Raw genomic sequence first — 18,615 nt, 5'->3', positions numbered from 1 at the left:
TTCCCCCTCTCCTTATGATTCACTTTTACCAAAAAAAACGAAGATGATAAACCCCTCGTTTGAAGCTCATGAAAAATCCAAACAAGCCTGAACGCCAAAACACGCATTTGTCTCTCTATTATTCGTCTCTCCTCTTCCCTTTTCTAAGTTTATCGTCCTCCTCGACCGCCTGCGCGCGCTCGGCTAACGGTCGCGCGACCTCTGGCGAGACCAACACCGCGGCCACGGACGTTACGGCTGCGGAACATGGGCGCGTTGCGGAGCATGTCTGGAACGATGAAGAAGCGCACGTGAGAACCCCGGATGTAGACCTGGTCGAGATGGGAGACGCGGCCGTCTCGGGCGGTGACGGTGATGTCCTTGAGCTGGACGTTCATGTTGTCCTCAGCTGGGTTGTATTAGCAGATATTCCAATAAACACCACACTATAGAGGAGAACGGTGTAGGGAGGGAAGAAGAAGCGTACCGTCAAGGAGTTTGCCGCGGTAGGTCTGACCAGAGGTGATTTCGAGGGTAACAATGTGGCCCTGCATATTAAAGTTAGATCTCTCCACAGATGGAATAATAGCTAATAAGGGGCATACGGACCTGTGCCTCGTTCAGGAGCTTGATGGGAATACCGATTGTGGAAGTCATGATTGCGGCTGTGTTGATATCGAATTTGTCGCGTGTACGAGGCCGAGGCTGAGCTGGAGCTTGGTATATACTGAAAATTGGTGAGGCTTTGGTGGTTGACGAACGAATGGGCGGGTTGAGGTGGAGAAAGAGTTGATCCGGCCGGTAGTTGAATACCTACCTAGGTAGGTACCAACTAAGACTGATCTTAGTAGGTAGGTAGGTAGGAGTAGCACTGTGTTGATGTGCGGCGGTTCTTTATATTTTTAGAAGTAGCCTCTTTAATTATTTCACTTTTCATCTCTAGAAATACAATAAGAGAAGCTTCAATGGTGATTTAAGTTCCAAGTTTATCAGCCAAAGGTAAAAAAAACATGCATTGATTCACTGTACGGAGACAAATTGGCAGGCCAATAGACTTTGTTTGGAGGTGCACAGTGCATTCGTTACAATCTATTCTAGAGATGTTGAGCCACTCCATCTAGGTACTAAGTTACGTGCTATCCTCCAACTCATATGAGTATTATTCTAAACTCCATTAAATTCACGATACCGCCAGTCGCCTGATATGTAAACCAAGCATATCGTCATAGAGCATCCAGCCATTTGTTAACCTTTGCCTTATTGCTAACCTGCTTTCGTTTATCCACTTCTGTCTTCTTTCCGTGCTTCTTCTTCTCTTTCTGTTTCTTTGATGTTGTTGATGTCCGCTTGAGTTGAACTTGACTTGATATAACCACCACTGCTTTTGCCATATCTGTTTCTGTCTGCAAAGCGCCGCTCATCAACATGCTGTCATCCGGCAACGGCCCGGCAGCAACGACCTCATCGTTCGTTTGACCTGATGCGACTGGTAAAGGAACAGGCGGGCCACTTGCTGTTGGTGTAGTTGCAGTATAGCATGTAGAAAGCTCCGGGGCTTGACTGGAAGAACTTTGGGCCTCGGCCTCATTGGCGGCTCTGGACTCATAGTGAATGTATCCGCCTCGGACATTAGGAACAAACCAGTCCCTACCAGTAGGTCGTATGGATGAGATGTCCTCTAACGATATGTATCGAGCTCGATAGTAGTATAGCCCCGAGTTATGCAGGGACCATTGTGACCACCGAGAGCCTCTGTATGATGGCTCAATCTGTTTCATGGCGGTCTTTGAGTGCTGCTACGCAGGTTACTCAGGACAACGAAATGTGAAATGTGTCCGTCTGTTACCAGTTTTGAACAGATTCAAGCACGCGATCAACCGGGTGCGTTCAACAGATATAAGTCAGGGATAACCCTCCAAGTAGAAGCATGCCACCAACGATCTGGAAACTCCAAGTTCGCATATCGTCCTGTCCCAGCATGTTTCCCTGCCCGACAGCCTCACTCTCGTCGCTGGATGCCGAGAGGAAACCCGCATGCAGCAGGAAGCACAAAATTCGACCTCTTGCGTCGCTAGTAACCCGCGGGCAGTCGAGGCAAGCTTGGTATACACCTGATTGGGCACGGCATGGGCAAACAATTCATATAGTTGGTCGAAATCTCAAAGTCGTATTTGTGAAAGCTATAAGCGTTGGACAGGTGTCACTGCATCTGCCAATTGAAGAGCTGCACTTTGGCTAGAGCTGCGAGGTTCCTGATCTGGTAAAAAGAGCATGGCCTCAGTCAAGGCCGCCTTGTCAGCTGCCTATCGCGTGCGGCGCGGCTTCAAACCACGAATGGAAAACTGAAAGCATGATGGTAGTAATGAGGCTCTTTGGGCACCAGAAGTGTGTGGTTGAGAGAACTGATATCACAATTTGGGAGTAAAAGGGATCACAATGATGGATAGATTGTAGCCATCCAATTGGTCGCCCGAGGCGCAGATTGGCTTGAAGATGACATGTTTGAACTTACAACCCGCTTATTAGCCGGTCACATTATTATTGAGCTTCGGTCATCTCTTCGGCCGGTCCCTCTTTCTGGGTATCTTTCTCCTGCTTCTGCTTCTGTCTCTTCCTTGCCTCGAGCTTCTCCCGTGTCTGCTGTTTGCGAGCCTGCCTATTGAGGCTTCCAATCACTCCTCCACCCTCTTTTCCGCATGGCCACTTGGCGAAAGCGGCTGCTTCATCTTCCTCCGTCCATTCTCTGGGTAGGACAGCAAATGTTAGGTATGACGTGTGAGTCTTGAGATCCGTCTCGGGTCTGTGATAGAGATTCCCATTCATCCAAGGCTTGAAATCGTCCTCGACAACCTTTCCGTTGGGCTTGAAGGAGTTTGACTTTGGTGTATCGATATCCATTGCCGAAGAGTCATCTTCAGTATTTGTTGACTTGAAAGCGACCTTGTGAAATTCTTTGGTCTTTTGATTGATTTCCTTTAGTCTTTGCATAGCTTCCTTCACGTCTGCTGGTGCCTGAATGTTTCCTCTTTCGGCAGGGAGATTCGCGCCTACTCGCTCACGAATAGTGTTGATTCGTCGGGCGGATATTTCGACCATATCAATATCTGTCCAGCCTAGGAGTCGGAGCTCCTCAATGGTCCGGGTAACCTGCTCTATACATGGTGAGAAGGTACAGATGTGAACGCTTTTTTTAGGATCAAGGGGCGAGACCCAGTTCTCCTCGTCCTTCAGCTTTTCAGGTCTTTGTCGGGACAGATGGTGAAGGGCTTCCCATGGCGCTGGTAAATCGAGGAAGATTGCCGTAGCCAAGGGAGACTTCCCGTCGACGTTGAAACCCTCCCCATAAACATCGCGGTGTGACAACTGAACGACGCCGTCTAGTTTATGCTCGTGGATCTCTTCTTGCATCTTCTGATATCGTGGCTCATGGTACTCAAAACTGAAGACCTTTCCTTTTCGGTCCCTGTCATCCTTGGGGTACCCGTTGTACACAGCTCGCGCAGAAGCGTGTGTGAAACTACCACTACCGGCGCCTGCTTCGATAATGCGAGTGCCGGGAACTGCTCGTATCCTCTGTAGGATGTAGCTGTAATCGGGCGTATAAACAACCTGGGTTCGATGGGGGAGACTACTCGTCCACAGTTCGGGTGTCGGTCGAAGAATATGAATAAAGCCACTTGCTGCTACGACAGCCTTTTTCGCAGGCTTGGATTTCGCATCAGTAACATCCTCGTCAGGGCCAGTCGTTGTTGGTGTGTCGTCGTCAGTCACTTCACGGCGGCGCTTTCGTCCTCTTGAGCCAGTATCAACATTCGATGCACGGACTTGAGACCCCCAAGGGATATTGAGTAGAGTCGAGTGAGGAAACGATCCGAATCGTGTGTTGAGGGTTGCGCCTTCAAGGTAGCCATCAACTGCGCCAGTCGACTCCTCGAGGGTAACGGGTTCAAGGTTGTCGCGTGAGAGAAGAACAATCGCCAGATCGCCAGAAGAAGTAGTGGAACCTGGCTCAAGAAAAGGCGATGGCTGAGCCATTGATGCGATTGCACGTCGAGGCGTGTTTATTGAGATCGAGTTGGTTTTTGGGGGGGGGAAGAAATAGGATTTTTAGACGAGGCAGGAAAATATTTCTAAAGATACAGCGCGAGGCTGAATGATTAGCGTTTGCCCCCACTGAAAACTTAGTGAGGGGCATCCAGTATCATGGACGCTAAAAAAGATCTATTGACCAGGCCATTGGAGGGTTCCATATCGCGGGGACATCAGCCCGGACTGCTCCCCTGTAGCTCTCCTGTAGCTCAGGCCCTTGCTTGGAAAACTGATTGATGGCGTCTTTCACTCCCTTTGACTCGACTGTGACTCAAAGCCTCGTTATTGTAGACATTTGTCTTGTTCCAAGGACCCATTCCTTACAGCGCCTTGCATATACACCTCCCTTTCTCCCTCCTACGATACCCTTCTTCCCCTTCTTTTTCTCTTACCTTTTCAATCTTCTTCCATTCGTCTTTATCTTTGGCGTCTGGATGAATTTCTTGCGACAACGTCTCCCAATTCGATCTAAAATCCCCACTCCATTATTCTCAGCCCGACAACGACCCCTCCATCGATTGTATTCGTCTCTATCCAGCTCCAACGCGAGCACAATGGAGTCGCTAAAGCTTTACAACTCGCTCAAGCCCGGCGCTCCGGTACCCTTTGTCCCTATTGAGAAGGGCAAGGTCTCTTGGTATGCCTGCGGTCCTACTGTATACGACAAGAGTCACTTGGGCCATGCTCGCAACTATGTCTCGACAGACATTATTCGTCGTATCCTGATGCACTACTTTGGATTCGAGGTCAATTTTGTCATGAACATCACCGATATTGACGACAAGGTATGATAGAGAGCAAGCTAGGCATCATGCGACTTGTCTAAACCTCAACAGATCATTATCAAGGCCCGACGACAACGGTTGCTCGAACTTGAGAAGAACAAGAACTACCCCAAGGACGAACTCCGAGACCTAGCTCTTGCTGCTTTCCGAGCTTATGCCAAGAGCAGCCTGCCTCTTTTGCTCAAGGACGGGGAGGACATTGATGCGACCAACTACGCCCAGAGAAGGGAAGCGGGATACGGACATGTGCTCGCAGGCGGTACCATATCTGGTGAGGGCAAGCCTGGAGACGACGAGGCCAAGGTCAAGATGCATCTTAGCAACATGACTTCCGCCGCTGAAGCCATTGCCTCGGGCGAGATCTTTCCCGGCACCGATGAGATTCTCCTTCCCTACCTCGATTCCCTTTACAAAGAGACGATCGACACCAGGGATCAGAGCATGTTTACAGATCTGACTCAGAGCATGGAGAAGCTATTTATGGATGATATGGATGCGCTAAACGTCCTCCGACCTGATGTCATCACTCGCGTCACCGAGTATGTTCCCCAGATTGCCGATTTTGTCAAGACAATCGTCGATAAGGGATTCGCATATGAGGCTGAGGGATCCGTGTACTTCGATATCACTGCTTTCGAGAAGGCCGGAAACACTTATGCACGACTGCGCCCTGACAACCGAAACGACAAGTCCCTTCAAGAAGAGGGTGAAGGGTCCCTTTCCAAGGGCCTTAGCGGAAAGAAGAACCCCGGTGACTTTGCTCTGTGGAAAAAGTCCAAGGCTGGTGAACCCTTCTGGCCCAGCCCTTGGGGAGATGGCCGTCCCGGGTGGCACATTGAGTATGTCAATCCCCCGACCTTGGTCGAGTAACGAGCTAACTGCTATTTAAAGGTGCTCCGTGATGGCGGGATCCGTTTTGGGACCCAACATGGATATTCATTCCGGTGGTATTGACCTTGCATTCCCTCACCATGACAATGAGCTGGCACAGAGCGAGGCTTACTTCTGTGAGCACGGCAAGGGTGAACACACGTGGGTCAACTACTTCCTCCACATGGGCCACTTGTCTATCTCTGGTTCCAAGATGTCCAAGTCCCTGAAAAACTTCCAAACCATCCAGGATGCGCTTGCTACAACCTATTCATCGCGAGGCATGCGAATTGTTTTCCTGATGGGCCGATGGAATGATGGTGTTGAAATCTCACCCGACATGAGATTGCAAGCTGACAACTGGGAGTCAACTATCAGCGTAAGTATGACTCAGCCTGCATTTGACCATGACTAACATATGATAGAACTTTTTTGTCAATGTCAAGGCATTGCTTGCCGAGGCCGGTATCACATATGGAGTCAAGTCTCTGTCTCTGAGTGCTGATAGCAAAGCAAGTGAGGGGCTTTTGGGTGAGCTGGAACAGGCCAAGCAGGAGTTCGAGGGTGCCATGACCAACTCATTCGACACGCCAAAGGCCATGTCTGTTATCCTCAAGCTGGTCAACACTGCAAATGTTCACTTGAGGGATAACAAGGACGCTGACCTCGTCGCTCTAGAGTCCATTGCTCGATGGATCACCAAGATTGTTGGTATCTTTGGTCTCGACTCAAATGCTTCACCCCCGTATGAGGGTCTCGGCTGGGCAACAACTATCGCTTCTGATGTCGAGCCCAAGACGGCTGTGCAGCCCTACGCTGATGCTTTTACCAAGGTCAAGTCGGACGTTTCTAGCCTATCTCTTGAAAGTGGGGAGATCTCTTCATTGCTTGAGCAAAGCCCTACAACTGAGTTTGAGTCGATCGCAGCCGGCGGCTCACGGGACCCCGAGCAATTGGCCATGCCTTTCCTTCGTGCCGTGTCCAAGCTCCGAGACGAGCTTCGCCGCATCGTTGGCAACCAAACTCCCGATACTAAGAAGGCTATCCTTGCCTTGACCGATCGCATTCGTGACGATGACCTTACTAACCTGGGAGTGTACCTCGATGACAGACCTGATGGCCAAGCTTCTCTGATCAAGTTCATCCCGGCCGCTGAACTGATTGCTGCTCGTGAGGAAAAGGTTGCTCAGGCTGCCGAGAAGGCGCAAAAGAAGGAAGAGGCTCGTCTCGCACGTGAGAAGGCAGACCAAGAAGCCCGCGAAAAGGCAAAGGTCAGACCGGAGGATATGTTCAAGGGCGATGAGAGATACAGCGCCTGGGATGAGCAGGGTATGCCTACAAAGATGAAGGATGGAAGCGATGTGCCCAAGAGTCAGCTCAAAGGCTTGAAGAAGCAGTGGGACCGACAGAAGAAGGCGCACGATGATCTGAAGGCCAAGGGATTGTTGTAGAGGTGGTTTCCATGTGAGTGGTAGGCTATCTAGAAAGAGGAGTTTGGAGATGAGAACAAAAGCGTTTCAAGAATTGAGCATTGTGTTGACCATTTGTGTTGGAAGGTCTCTTCTTGTCAATTGAGTGACTGGCGAATTTAATGGTCATAACTCCGAACGATTACTAAGGGTTACTTATATTACGATGAGGGTAGTCAATGAGACGTGATATAGTTTGTTTAGATAGGTAGTACATTGTATCGAGTGCTCACGACTCAGTTGGATTCCTCACGTCTGGCCAGGTGAATCTTTGAAATTGTTCAACTTTTGATCAAGTATTAGGATATCATTAGAGAATTCATAGACTAGAGTACAATTCTGTGCCTTTATTTGGCCTCCTTCTTGGCATCCTTTTTAGCCTCGCCAGCAATCTCCTGGGCCTTTTCGGACTTCTTCTCCAACACCTGTCGCAGCTCATCGATGGTCTCCCTGAAGAGCTTCTCACCCTCCTCCTTGTGCTTGTCAGCAACCTCGCTCAGCTGCTGGAGCTTCTCCATAACCTCCCCGCCGTTGGGGATCTCCTTGATGTACTTCTCAATGTCGACCCAGCCGCCGGTGAGCTCGTTGCCCTTAGACTTGGCCTTCTCTGTGGCGTCCTTTACGTACTTCTCAAGATCACCTAGGTCACCAGAGTCGACAGCGGACTTGGCGCGCTTAAAGAGCTCAGCGGCGTTGCCCTGCTTCAGAGCATCGGCGTTCTTCTCGATGAGCTCCTTGACCTTGGGGTTCTTGTCGAGGTAAGGCTTGGCTTCCTCCAGACCCTTCTTCCAGGCCTTGTCACCAAGCTTCTTGATCTCCTCGATCTTCTCTTCAATAAGCTTGCGAGCCTTGGATATGGTGCTGGCACTGAAGCCACCAGCGAAGATGTCCTTGACCTGCTTCCAGGTCTCGTCAACCTGCTTCTTAGCCTCGGGGCCGTACTTGTCGCCGAGCTCCTTCAGCTGGTCAACGTTGCCGCCAAGCTTCTCCTTGACTTGAGGGTGGTTGTCAATGATATCGCTGATGGCGTCGCCGGCGAGGTTAGCGACCTTCTTTCCGAGGTCAGCGATGACATCGAAAGCCTTGGAGGCAGTTTCCATGCTGAGGCCCGACTTGGACAAGTCCTGGAATTGCTTGTAGGCATCGTTGACAAGCTTGTCAGCCTCGTCCTTGTTGTTCTCGCGGACCTTCTCCCAGTCCTGGAAAGCAGCATCGACGTAGGCTCGGCCACCGGGGATCCAGCCGACGTATGAGTAGGCGTACTCCTTGATATAGTTGACGGCCTGGTCGGCATCGGGTGCCTTTTCTTGGAGCTTCTTGGCGGCGGCGTCATACTTCTTTTGAGCCTCGAGGGCGACCTTGTTCACACTTGAAACAGCGCGTCCAGCAGGTGTGTAAGAGTAGATACCGAAGAAGAGAGCTGAACCGACGAAGCCACCAGCAATACCGGATGCGAGATGCATGCTGCTCGAAGATGATGAGGTGGAGGATGTGGACTGGAAGCGAATCTGGCGACGAGGAGCGCGAGTTGCTCGTGCGGCACGAGGCACGCTTGATCGGATGAGAGGACGAGCAGGAAGCATTTTGTCGGATTGTTTGTGTGTGAATTAGATTAGATGATTGTGGTTATGAAGAATAGTAGAGTAGGTAGAGGAGAGAAGAGAAGACGACGATTATTATAATGAGGGGAAAAGAAACATTGGGAGCAATGGAAGTAAATAATGTTTGTGGTTAGCTAATAAAATACGGAATGACGTATTTACACGGTCACGTATCATCACGATGCAAACAAAATGACAGCAGCTAATAGTAGAGCTCAATGGAAGCTCAGCTCTGGAACAAAGCTCCGGAGTGACGTCAATGACGCTCATATGCGGACATTGCGGGGGGAAGACATTCCAGAATTGGCTTTTTCCCTTGAATTGTCCAACCACCGTCTTTTATTCCTAACAAGTCAACGCTAACAAGATCGAGATGAGATCAAATCCTTGCTGTAGTTCCTTGAAGATCAGGGGGAGAGCTTTCAACGTTTTGACGGGTTTAGCCGTCCATGTTACGTCACTATCAATTGACAATATTTATGTATCTATCTATTTATTAACCCTAGCTCAATTACGAGGGTCAATCAATCCCAGTATCTTGGCTTTCTACTCTTAGTTGTGGCGTTGATTGTTGTCAAGTCATTGGCCAAATATTCATGTTACGCTGGTTCCATATTAATGCAAATGCACTATTGATAGACAGACATCTTAGGGTCATGATGGTTGGTAGTGTTTTGATCATTCATGTATAAACTGAGAACAAAACTTTCTTCCAAACATTATCAACTCCTCGTAATTGTACTTCGCCATGCCCAATTCTATGCAAAAACTCCCCAACAAATAACGCCACAAGCTTTCGCCTTCAACACTAATAGAGACCATCAATAAAGTCTGTTATGGCCTCGCCAGCAGTCTTGACTGCATCTGCGTTGTTTGCAGCAGCCCCAAGCAGCCCCATCTCGGCTTTTGCAAAGTCGCGAATAGCTTTGACTTGATACAAGTCTTTCTGTCCTTCCAGAGCTGTGCAGAGAGCCACAGCATGGTCTAGGTAGATCGCCAGTGTATCAACTACCACCTTGTTACGGTGAACAGCGTCATGCCGGATATTCTTGGCTGAATGCAGCACGTTATTGATGGGTTCCGTGATACCGTAGTCCAACAGATTCAACCCGTGTATTGTAAGGTGATATATCCATATGTTCAATTCTCCGTCTTCGGGACAGGCCCACTCGTTCTCAATGAGTATGTGTGGAAGATATTGTTTTGCGAATCGAAAGCAGGCATGCTCCAGAAGAGTTTGGATTTTGGAGAGAAGACGAGTCTGGTCCGCCTTGAGCAAATACACGCCGCCCTGAACCTCGGCAGGCTTTTGATATACTCTTTTGTGTGTGGAGAATTTGGTTGGAGTGGGGGGGAAACCAGTCCGAGTAGTACGAGGTGATGAAGAACGCGAGGAAGAACGCGAGGAAGAAAAGGAAGAACGTGAAGAATGTGAGGATCGTGAAGACGAACGTGAAGAACGTGTTGGAGATGGTGGAGTATAGTAGTCCTGACCTTCGGGACGCCAGGCCAAAGTGGTTGAAGGTACAGAATTTGTAACCGAGGGTTGGTAAAATTGGGTTAAGACCCCAGAACAAGAAGACCCAGAACAAGAAGATCCGGTTGACGGTGCATAGTTATGAGTCTGAGGAGCCTTGATTGTGGCTCGAATATCTTGCGGAGAGAAGATAAATGCAAGGGTATCTTGTCGAGGTGTTGTTGTATGACGGTTGATTTTGGCATAAAGTTTTAGAAACGCGTCCCATTCCATCTTGGACCCCGCGTTGGCTGTTGTCGTAGACATCTTTTGTGTAGGTTGTGACAGGAGCTGTAGAAAGAAATTGATAGTCTGAATGACTTGTATTCGATATCGTATAGCTTATGATAGGAGCTGTAGAAATCGATAGTCTGAACGACTTGTGGTTGATATTGTATAGGTAGCTTATAATGGGAGCTGTAGAAATCGATAGTCTGAATGACTTGTAGTTGATATTGTATAGCTTATAATGAGAGCTGTAGAAATTGATAGTCTGAACGACTTGTAGTTGATATTGTATAGCTTATGATGGGAGCTGTAGAAAGAAATCGATAGTCTGAACGACTTGTAGTCGATATTGTATAGCTTATGACAGGAGCTGTAGAAAGAAATCGATAGTCTGAACGACTTGTAGTTGATATTGTATAGCTTATGATGGGAGCTGTGAAAATCGATAGTCTGAATGACTTGTAGTCGATATCGTATAGCTTGTGATGGTTTGTAAGAGAGAGGTTCTGGTTTGAAAGGACAGGGGCCTGTGCCTCCTTTTAACAATGAACAGAAAATAGGCTTTGATCGATAGGGTCTTCTTGGCCCTAATTGTACCCATGGTTATTCTACCAAGGTCGACTCCCGAATAGACTACTCTGAGCCTAAAACCTTTCATTACCTTTGTATATTATGCTTGCCTGGCCTAGTGGGTAGCAGAAACTCAGGTTACAAGAACAAGTAGTCTCAGGGCTCAATAATATGGCCAAGTTTGAGAAAAGGACCAGGCAACACTGTCGAGTGGCGTCTTTGAGTTGAGCATGTGAGGGACAGAGTGAGGTCTAAAATGTTGTGCTTCTCCTTTTCGTAAGACTGAGCAAAGCTTATATACTTCAGCCCTAATTGCTAAACTCAAACCTGAGATCAATACATTAGACTTTTCCAAAAACTCACACTACCCTTCTCTGCACAACGACACGTATGTCATTGACTGGCTTCTTGACTCCAGTCCCAGGAATCATGGCAGGTAACTTCCAATTTCCATCAACTGGAGCAATGTTCCAAAGACTCACGACAGCCGAACCCAAAGAGATGATTTCCTTCTCTGCAAATGTACGCCCCTTACACATGGCAGCCCCGACACCCCACGGCTTCAACTTTCCATATCGGGCTGTCGACTTTCCTGTCTCGGGGTCCGTGTCGAGGAAACGATCAGGGACAAAGGAGTCTGGGTCTTGGTACAGATGAGGATCTTTGTTCCTGAGAGCTAGGGGTACAGATATGTATGTCCCTTCGTTCAGGTTGTGCTGGAGATTCCCATCGTTAACACTGACTGATTGAGACACGTGGCGGATCGATGTTGGCTCGTTGACTAGGCGATATGTCTCGAAAATACAAGCTTTGATGAGGGGACAGTTTCTGAACAAATTTTGAAGATCCATAGAAGTAATTTCTGGTCGGTCCTCTCTAGCCAGAGTGACATAAGGCGAAATCTCTTGTCTAATTCGCTCAAGCAAACCTGAGGTAGAATAAACGTAGAGTAAGAACCAGAACAAGACAGGCTGAGCATTGGCATTCAGACCCCAGAAAGTGCCCAGGTCAGCAGCAGCACGCTCTTTGAGGGTCCAACCATCTCGATTATAAACCTTGTTTCGTTCGCGCAGCATTGTGCTGACATCAGAGATGTCGGCGCCAAAATCAACCGGTTCTCCTCGTCGTTCTTGCTCAACGCGTTTGTAAACACCCTCCAGACTGTCAATGATCCTGGCTCTCGCTTTGAGTCCATCCTGCATCATCTTAAAGGGAGCCCATTTGGGAATTCCAACCATAAGCAGAGGAAATAGCTCATTGTCGAAAACCCAAAAGTCGTTGAGGAGTTGAGGATGGCGGTCGAGAAGATCTTGGCCGTAGATCAAAGGAATGGACATGCAGGCCCCAAAGTCACGGGTCAGGCTTTGCAAGTTCGCTTCGACTATTCCGGGAACACCTGGTTGCTCCGACTGTAGAACCTTTATTCCTGCTGATAGTTCCCAGCGTGCCATATGTTGTGGGTCAGAAGAAAAGGTAACGAGTGATGCCCCACGCTCGGCAACACGAGATCTCTCAACAGCAGCAGTAGATGCAGCATCGTTGAGAAAGGTTCTTTCCAGAGGAGGGACAAGATCTTTCAGAGACGTATGTAATTTTCTCCTCAACTGAGGGGAATCGGTACTTCCAAAAACAAGCGTACAGAGTGAATACTGGGCTGGCGTGGAGTCGAAAATGTGGTGAGACTGTGTCAAGAGACGCTCTATGCCTGGGAGATCGGCCACAATCTGGTGCCCTGAAGTGATGCCAAAGAGTGAGCCTCCGTAACGGCTTACAGCTGAACTGTTTGTCCATATTAGCAAGCGTGATCGATGAGAGAGTAGGCATTGGGAATAAGTGTTACAAGATTCGCCGACTGATGCCATCTCCACTGAGGATATAACTGGCAATAGCAAGTTCAATTGGTGCATAAGCTGGTAAATTCTTATACCCCTTGCTTCGGCCACCGTAAGCTTTATTCAAAACAAAAATGGCAACGACTGCAAATAGAAGTTTATAGCCAACAGATAAAGATGCAAAAGTCACCAAAGCGTTCTGGTAAAGCGAAGACAAGTCCATCGTAGAACCACGATCCCTGGGCAACAGGGGCTGGGATGAAACTGTTGGATTGAAAGGTGGAAAAAGAAGATGTCAGCTTTGTCTTTTCTCTGGCGAAATTAACTGAATTGTAATTTACATGATTGGCTCCTGTACCTACCTAAGGAGCGATATCCCTACAAATATCAGACGAATTGTGTACGTACTATCATTTTAGCGCGGTACGAAGCGATCCTTTGGCGTCATGATTGTTAGTTACTCCAGGTTCTGAACGCGTCCCTAGGAGCACATGATTTCTGTTGTTACTGCCAGATGAGTTCCGGGATGATTTAGAGAAATACTAGATAGAAAGACACTCATAACCAAATAGATAGATAGTAGATGGCGTATGTTCTCTGAGTAGTCCTAGTCCTAGTCCTAGTCCTCAGATAACGAAAAGTATAAACACGAATACGAGTCTACCCATGTCTCAGTCATTTTCAGCCTTACATGGTAGATATTATACAATGGTTACGAAACTGATGCTTTTCATATTATAGCAATCATACAAACATCATTAACACGAACCAGTAATGGCTGAAATATGTCTATCCGTCCTGATGAAGAGTTGAGAAAAGCCACATGCGGCTAACGAGGCATCTCATCTTCACATGTCCCATACTAACCAGTAACTAACAAACTCTGGGTGCCTACCTCCTCAATTGGCGTCCTCTCCTCACTTATCATCGTCATCAAACAGCTCTCACCTTAACCAAAATACTCAGACAACATCAATCTATCATGGATTCTACTATACGCACATGCCAAGTCTTCGGCCTGACTTCAAGCCTTCTCCTGGCCGGTGTGAATCTCGGCTCCTCGCACCTCACCGTTCCTTTCCTATATAATCAACCTACATCCGTCAACACGCCCTTCTTCAAAGACTTCTACACTCGCGGTGCTCTGACCCTTGTTCCCCTTGCCATATTCTCGGGTGCGTCGTCAGGCATCGTTGCCTTTCTCGTTCCCGCTCAACGCACGCTCTGGACTGTTGCAGCTGTGGCTACGCTGTCTCAGTTACCATGGACTGGGCTAGGGATGATGGCTACCAACAATCGCCTCAATGACATTGCGGCCAGCAGTGCTGAACAGGAGAAGGCGAGTCAAGAGGAAGTTGTAAATTTGCTAAAGAAGTGGCGATGGATGAACATTGTTAGAGGACTTTTGGCCTTGACTGGAGGTCTGACTGCTGTTTTGGCTCTTCAGAGTCAGTAAGGACGGCCGGATTGTCATAAAGCTTGTTGATTATTATCATCATCTATGTGAAACACTTTATTCAAAAACATTATAATGGGGAGCTATATTCAACTCTCAAATGCTGGTATAAAAGAAAAGGTCCAATGCTCCATGTCCTATGCCTGTAATCAAATTACCTCCGTAACAATCATATAATCTCACCTTATTAAATTCGTCAGCATACCCCAAAGAGGTTAACCCCCCGAGCCTTTACTGCAATTTCAACCCTCTTCCGTCAATCATACACATTCGTTCATGGCGCAAAATTGAACGCCTCTGCTGAATCAAGAGACAAGAACGCATCCATGTTCATTGATCCAAAATCAATATCCCAACCAACATCAGCGGCTGTAAAATCCGCCATGTCTTCTGGTCTGGCACCCGCCGGCGATGCACCATTTAGCTGACCCGTCGTGTCGAAGCCAAAGGGCATAGAAGGAAAGGTAAATGCTGGCTCGTTCCCCATGCCAGCCACGTTAGTAGGGGCTGGCGAGCCGGGAAGTGTCGACTTTGGAAGTTGTTGCTGATACTGCTGGGTCTGGCTGACAGGGTCTTTCATTTCAAAGCCGGCAGAGCGAACCATCTGCTCGATTGAGGCAATCGTAATCGGAAGTTGGCCTGCGTTGACTCCGGCTGATCCCATCATGGAACGTAAGCATCTAAGACCTGAATGGATCCAGGGCAAGTTGCGGTGGGCGGTTTTCTTCTCCTGGAGCATGTCAAAAGCTAAGGCGTAGCAAGCTCCCTCGATAAAGAAGCCATGATATTTAATGTCCTGCAATTTGTTAGTCTGGCTACAACTAAGCAGAACGAGTAAACATACGCGGCAAAGAATGTTTGTGGCACAAGAGCCTGTCAGGAATCCAACTGAGTTTCTCGCCGCTTCTAGACAGTATTCACAAGCGCTGTCAAGCCAAGGTGGAGGTAATTGCAACTTATCGGCAGATGTAGCAGACGCTCGATCACGGTTGAGCTTGGCTCTTAATATCAGGAATGGGCGGAATGTCAGTAGTAGGGTGTGATGGTACACTACTTTGGGTCAGCCACAAAGTCAACCAATATCCAGAATGACTTACTAGTTGACACCATAGCTTGGCACACACCAAGCTCCCCTGTACTAGGATCTCCAACGAGGCCAAACTTCATGTCCTTAAGTTGCTGCTCTGCAAACTGATGTAATTCGCGACGGATCTCAACAGCTGCATTCCACACAGGCAATAACGAGTCATGTCGTGGACTGTATATACGCTTGACACACTTATCCATGATGCGTGATAACGTGACCAAGGATCTGAGTAGTTTTTGATCTTTCGGCAACGGAATGACTGGGCCAGGGTCAGGAATGGAGCTATGGCGACCAAGAACAAGACACTGCCATCTGTATAGTGTCAGTCAGATGTTGTATAGATTATTCTGATATTGATCTCACGTTTCCCAGAAGAATACACTCCAAAAGGTGATGCTTCTTTGATTTGTGTCATCCTCTGTATATCCAGGGCGCATGCACCCATCTTTGTGTAGGCCAGCAGCTACAGCCTTTCTACAGGCAGTGCCAACATGCAAGAAGCTTGAGTTTGGTCTTGCTCTCTCTGATTGAAAATGTGCGTTTGCGGTTGTAAGCTTGAGTGAAACGAGGGCTTGGGTTAAGGGTGACTTATCATCAAAAGGTGTATTTGGACAACTTGCATGTTGACGACTTCGTCCAATTTCGCGGCGCCCTGCTTTGTTTTTTGGAAAATAAATTCCGCAATGGCTTCTTCACCCGTCATGGAAGCCCCTAGGCCAACTGCAAGCATGATGATGATTGTCTCGGGGGCATCATAATCAAAGATCCCTGGCGGTTGAAACAACGCGTCTAAGCGACGACGATAATCGTCTTTACTCATGACGGGCAGGCCATGCCAGTAGGTTAAAAGATATCTCTCGAGTAACCGATGGGCTGTTTCAAGATCAATAAGTAGGGCTGAGCCGTCATCGGGGAGTAAGGATGGTCGTTGGTTATCTGCCAAATCTCCAAAGAACAATCGTCGATGACTGAAAAGGTCTAGACCTGGACCACCCTCTTCGACAATACCAGAGCGCGACGGGGGATCGTTCGGAGATGTCCCTGCTATTTGGTGGTAGATAGAATTGAGAAGGGCGAAATTGGATGAAGGTCCATAATAAAGCTGGAGGAAACATGACGGGGATGCGCGATGTGTTGCAGCGACGGCATTATGAGTTATGCCGGTACTGCGCTCACTGCCCATGACTGATCCAGATGGTCCGATAGAAGCATCATCAGCGCTCGGCGTAGGCGGGACTGTCCCTTCGTCGGATGCTTCTAATGAAGTGCTCTCCATGGCATCGTGAGACATGATTGTTTCATAGGCGGCAGTTCGCGGCTTGACCTTTCGCGTCCGATTACGGGCCTTTTCGCGATAGACGCAACTGAGATTTCTCATTCGGCAGTTCTGGCAGGGCGTCTCGCCGTTGCACTTGATCTTCTTGGCGCGACATTCTTGGCAGGCCTTTGAGATTCTCCATTTTGTCGCGTTCATAGTCGTTGTCGTCAACGATGAGGCACGATGAATATAGTTAAAATTAGATATCGAATTTCAACCTTCATCAGCTGCATAGCATAGCATGGATGCATGGATTTTGGTTTGGTTAAACTTGGAAGTTAATTACCTACCTAGGTCAAATTTCGCTTTCATTAGCTGCATAAACCTTAATCCTTTTGGTGCATATACATGTCGCGGGCGGCCCGTATCGGGAATGCCGACAGGTAGTTAGATATTCTATTCCCTGCATGCTGGCAGGGGGGTAGGATATGGAGTGATCCGGTTTCAAATATACTCGCATGCACCATTTTGTATGTATGCAGTTATTTCATAGACATGATTTATTATTAGTACCTAGTTCCAGTTATTCTTGATGACGTCGGCAATAACTCCATGATCCTCATCCTGCTTCAGTCCACTAACAACCACAACAGCTACAATTCCCTCAACGCCACGAACACGAATAGGAATGGCTCCGCCGTGGATAGCGTAGTCGCCCTTGTTGGAGTCGGCGATAGCATACTTTGCAGCAAAGGCAGACTCATCGCCTTTGAGTTTGTTGTGCATAAACCAGGTGCTACAACCAAATCTGAGGACTGTGTTTCTCTTGCGGCGGACCCATTGCTCGTTGTCAGGCGCTGTACCAGGTCCAGTCACAGTCTGGAAGACAACCTGAGAAGTGTTTGCGAGAGCAATTGAAATCACTGTTGGCTTGCCCTCAAGAGCGAAAGGGTAGAGGCGGGCGTATAGAAGATTGCCGAGCTCATAAGCATCCTCTGTGGTGAATGAGGCCAAAGTGAATGAGTCGCTATCCGCCTTGATCTCCTCAAGCTGTGAAACATTATCATCAGTCATTGTCACATGATGCAATAGAGTCACTTACGTCAGAAGGTGGCTTTGGAATTAATGCTGCTGTAGGGTTGCGAATGGCTTCTTGGACTTTCTCCAGAGCAGCACCAGCTTGTGTGTTTCGGCTCCAAACTTTTGTCGTCATATTGGATTGTGTTGTTGGAATGTTGGTGTTTGTAGACAGCAAAAAAATGCATAGAAATGTGATGGGTCAGCAAGTTTGTTATATATGACTTAGTCTAGCTACCTGCATAATTCGGCTGGACCTTCGCATCTTGTGGAGACATCACAATGCCAAATCACGATGATATGCCGACATGCATTATACTCCACAAAGAAATACTATCTGTATATTGGATGTTTCTCGTAGTCTAGGTATGCATAATTCCAGACTTTGACTCATCTTTTCTTGGCATGAGCTGACAATGTCTACAAACAGAACAGTACTATTCTTGGCATTTTGAGGCGTCATAATTAAGCTACATGGATGATATTGTCTCATCTCGTATGAGCGCAATTGGAATAGTTTTCTGCTTTCTAACAAATATTGGAACAAGGGTAAAGAAATAGATATAGACGATATTAAGGGATCGAATAGACTACCTAGATATATATACGTTCAACACTTGTTCTACTTAGCAACCTTCATCTAGAAACGGCAAAGTCTTGCAATTCAAACCGGCTCAGTCTGCTTTAGAGAAGACTATTGAAAATCAAACCAGCTAATACCTTATTTCTCGGGTACTCGACTTAGTAAAGGGCATATTAATCAGTCTCTTACCCAGTCTCGTGCCCTATAAAGTCTGT

The 18,615-nt window shown here is 47.8% G+C and overlaps 9 protein-coding genes across 9 annotated transcripts; 2 read left to right on the top strand and 7 right to left on the bottom strand.

The window, feature by feature from the left end:
- Nucleotides 1-149: 149 nt before the first annotated feature.
- On the bottom strand, nt 150-636 carry SMD3 (small nuclear ribonucleoprotein Sm D3; the record flags this gene model as incomplete). Its single annotated transcript, XM_044853362.1, has 3 exons — nt 150-388; nt 467-527; nt 589-636. 3 exons carry the CDS (start codon nt 634-636, stop codon nt 150-152), a joined length of 348 nt encoding a protein of 115 aa, XP_044706032.1.
- A 566-nt stretch (nt 637-1,202) lies between these two features.
- Nucleotides 1,203-1,757, bottom strand: FPOAC1_008927 (uncharacterized protein; the record flags this gene model as incomplete). The annotated part of the gene is made up of 1 exon (XM_044853361.1): nt 1,203-1,757. One exon carries the CDS (start codon nt 1,755-1,757, stop codon nt 1,203-1,205), a length of 555 nt encoding a protein of 184 aa, XP_044706031.1.
- Nucleotides 1,758-2,517: 760 nt separating this feature from the next.
- On the bottom strand, nt 2,518-4,014 carry FPOAC1_008926 (uncharacterized protein; the record flags this gene model as incomplete). The annotated part of the gene is made up of 1 exon (XM_044853360.1): nt 2,518-4,014. The coding sequence occupies one exon, from the start codon at nt 4,012-4,014 to the stop codon at nt 2,518-2,520; it is 1,497 nt and encodes a 498-aa protein (XP_044706030.1).
- A 608-nt stretch (nt 4,015-4,622) lies between these two features.
- Nucleotides 4,623-7,174, top strand: FPOAC1_008925 (uncharacterized protein; the record flags this gene model as incomplete). The annotated part of the gene is made up of 4 exons (XM_044853359.1): nt 4,623-4,853; nt 4,905-5,692; nt 5,745-6,102; nt 6,149-7,174. The coding sequence occupies 4 exons, from the start codon at nt 4,623-4,625 to the stop codon at nt 7,172-7,174; spliced, it is 2,403 nt and encodes an 800-aa protein (XP_044706029.1).
- A 365-nt stretch (nt 7,175-7,539) lies between these two features.
- Nucleotides 7,540-8,775, bottom strand: FPOAC1_008924 (uncharacterized protein; the record flags this gene model as incomplete). The annotated part of the gene is made up of 1 exon (XM_044853358.1): nt 7,540-8,775. One exon carries the CDS (start codon nt 8,773-8,775, stop codon nt 7,540-7,542), a length of 1,236 nt encoding a protein of 411 aa, XP_044706028.1.
- An 826-nt stretch (nt 8,776-9,601) lies between these two features.
- Nucleotides 9,602-13,162, bottom strand: FPOAC1_008923 (uncharacterized protein; the record flags this gene model as incomplete). Its single annotated transcript, XM_044853357.1, has 3 exons — nt 9,602-10,112; nt 11,471-12,886; nt 12,948-13,162. The coding sequence occupies 3 exons, from the start codon at nt 13,160-13,162 to the stop codon at nt 9,602-9,604; spliced, it is 2,142 nt and encodes a 713-aa protein (XP_044706027.1).
- Nucleotides 13,163-13,921: 759 nt separating this feature from the next.
- On the top strand, nt 13,922-14,395 carry FPOAC1_008922 (uncharacterized protein; the record flags this gene model as incomplete). Its single annotated transcript, XM_044853356.1, has 1 exon — nt 13,922-14,395. The coding sequence occupies one exon, from the start codon at nt 13,922-13,924 to the stop codon at nt 14,393-14,395; it is 474 nt and encodes a 157-aa protein (XP_044706026.1).
- A 274-nt stretch (nt 14,396-14,669) lies between these two features.
- FPOAC1_008921 (uncharacterized protein) lies at nt 14,670-16,956 on the bottom strand (the record flags this gene model as incomplete). The annotated part of the gene is made up of 5 exons (XM_044853355.1): nt 14,670-15,191; nt 15,240-15,445; nt 15,493-15,794; nt 15,846-16,005; nt 16,071-16,956. The coding sequence occupies 5 exons, from the start codon at nt 16,954-16,956 to the stop codon at nt 14,670-14,672; spliced, it is 2,076 nt and encodes a 691-aa protein (XP_044706025.1).
- A 357-nt stretch (nt 16,957-17,313) lies between these two features.
- FPOAC1_008920 (uncharacterized protein) lies at nt 17,314-17,953 on the bottom strand (the record flags this gene model as incomplete). The annotated part of the gene is made up of 2 exons (XM_044853354.1): nt 17,314-17,790; nt 17,843-17,953. 2 exons carry the CDS (start codon nt 17,951-17,953, stop codon nt 17,314-17,316), a joined length of 588 nt encoding a protein of 195 aa, XP_044706024.1.
- Nucleotides 17,954-18,615: the final 662 nt, after the last annotated feature.

This window comes from Fusarium poae, chromosome 3, assembly GCF_019609905.1.
Source record: "Fusarium poae strain DAOMC 252244 chromosome 3, whole genome shotgun sequence".
Lineage (NCBI taxonomy): Eukaryota > Fungi > Ascomycota > Sordariomycetes > Hypocreales > Nectriaceae > Fusarium > Fusarium poae.
The sequence above is the reverse complement of the archived record's forward strand: the minus strand, read 5'-3'. Positions and strand labels throughout refer to the sequence as shown.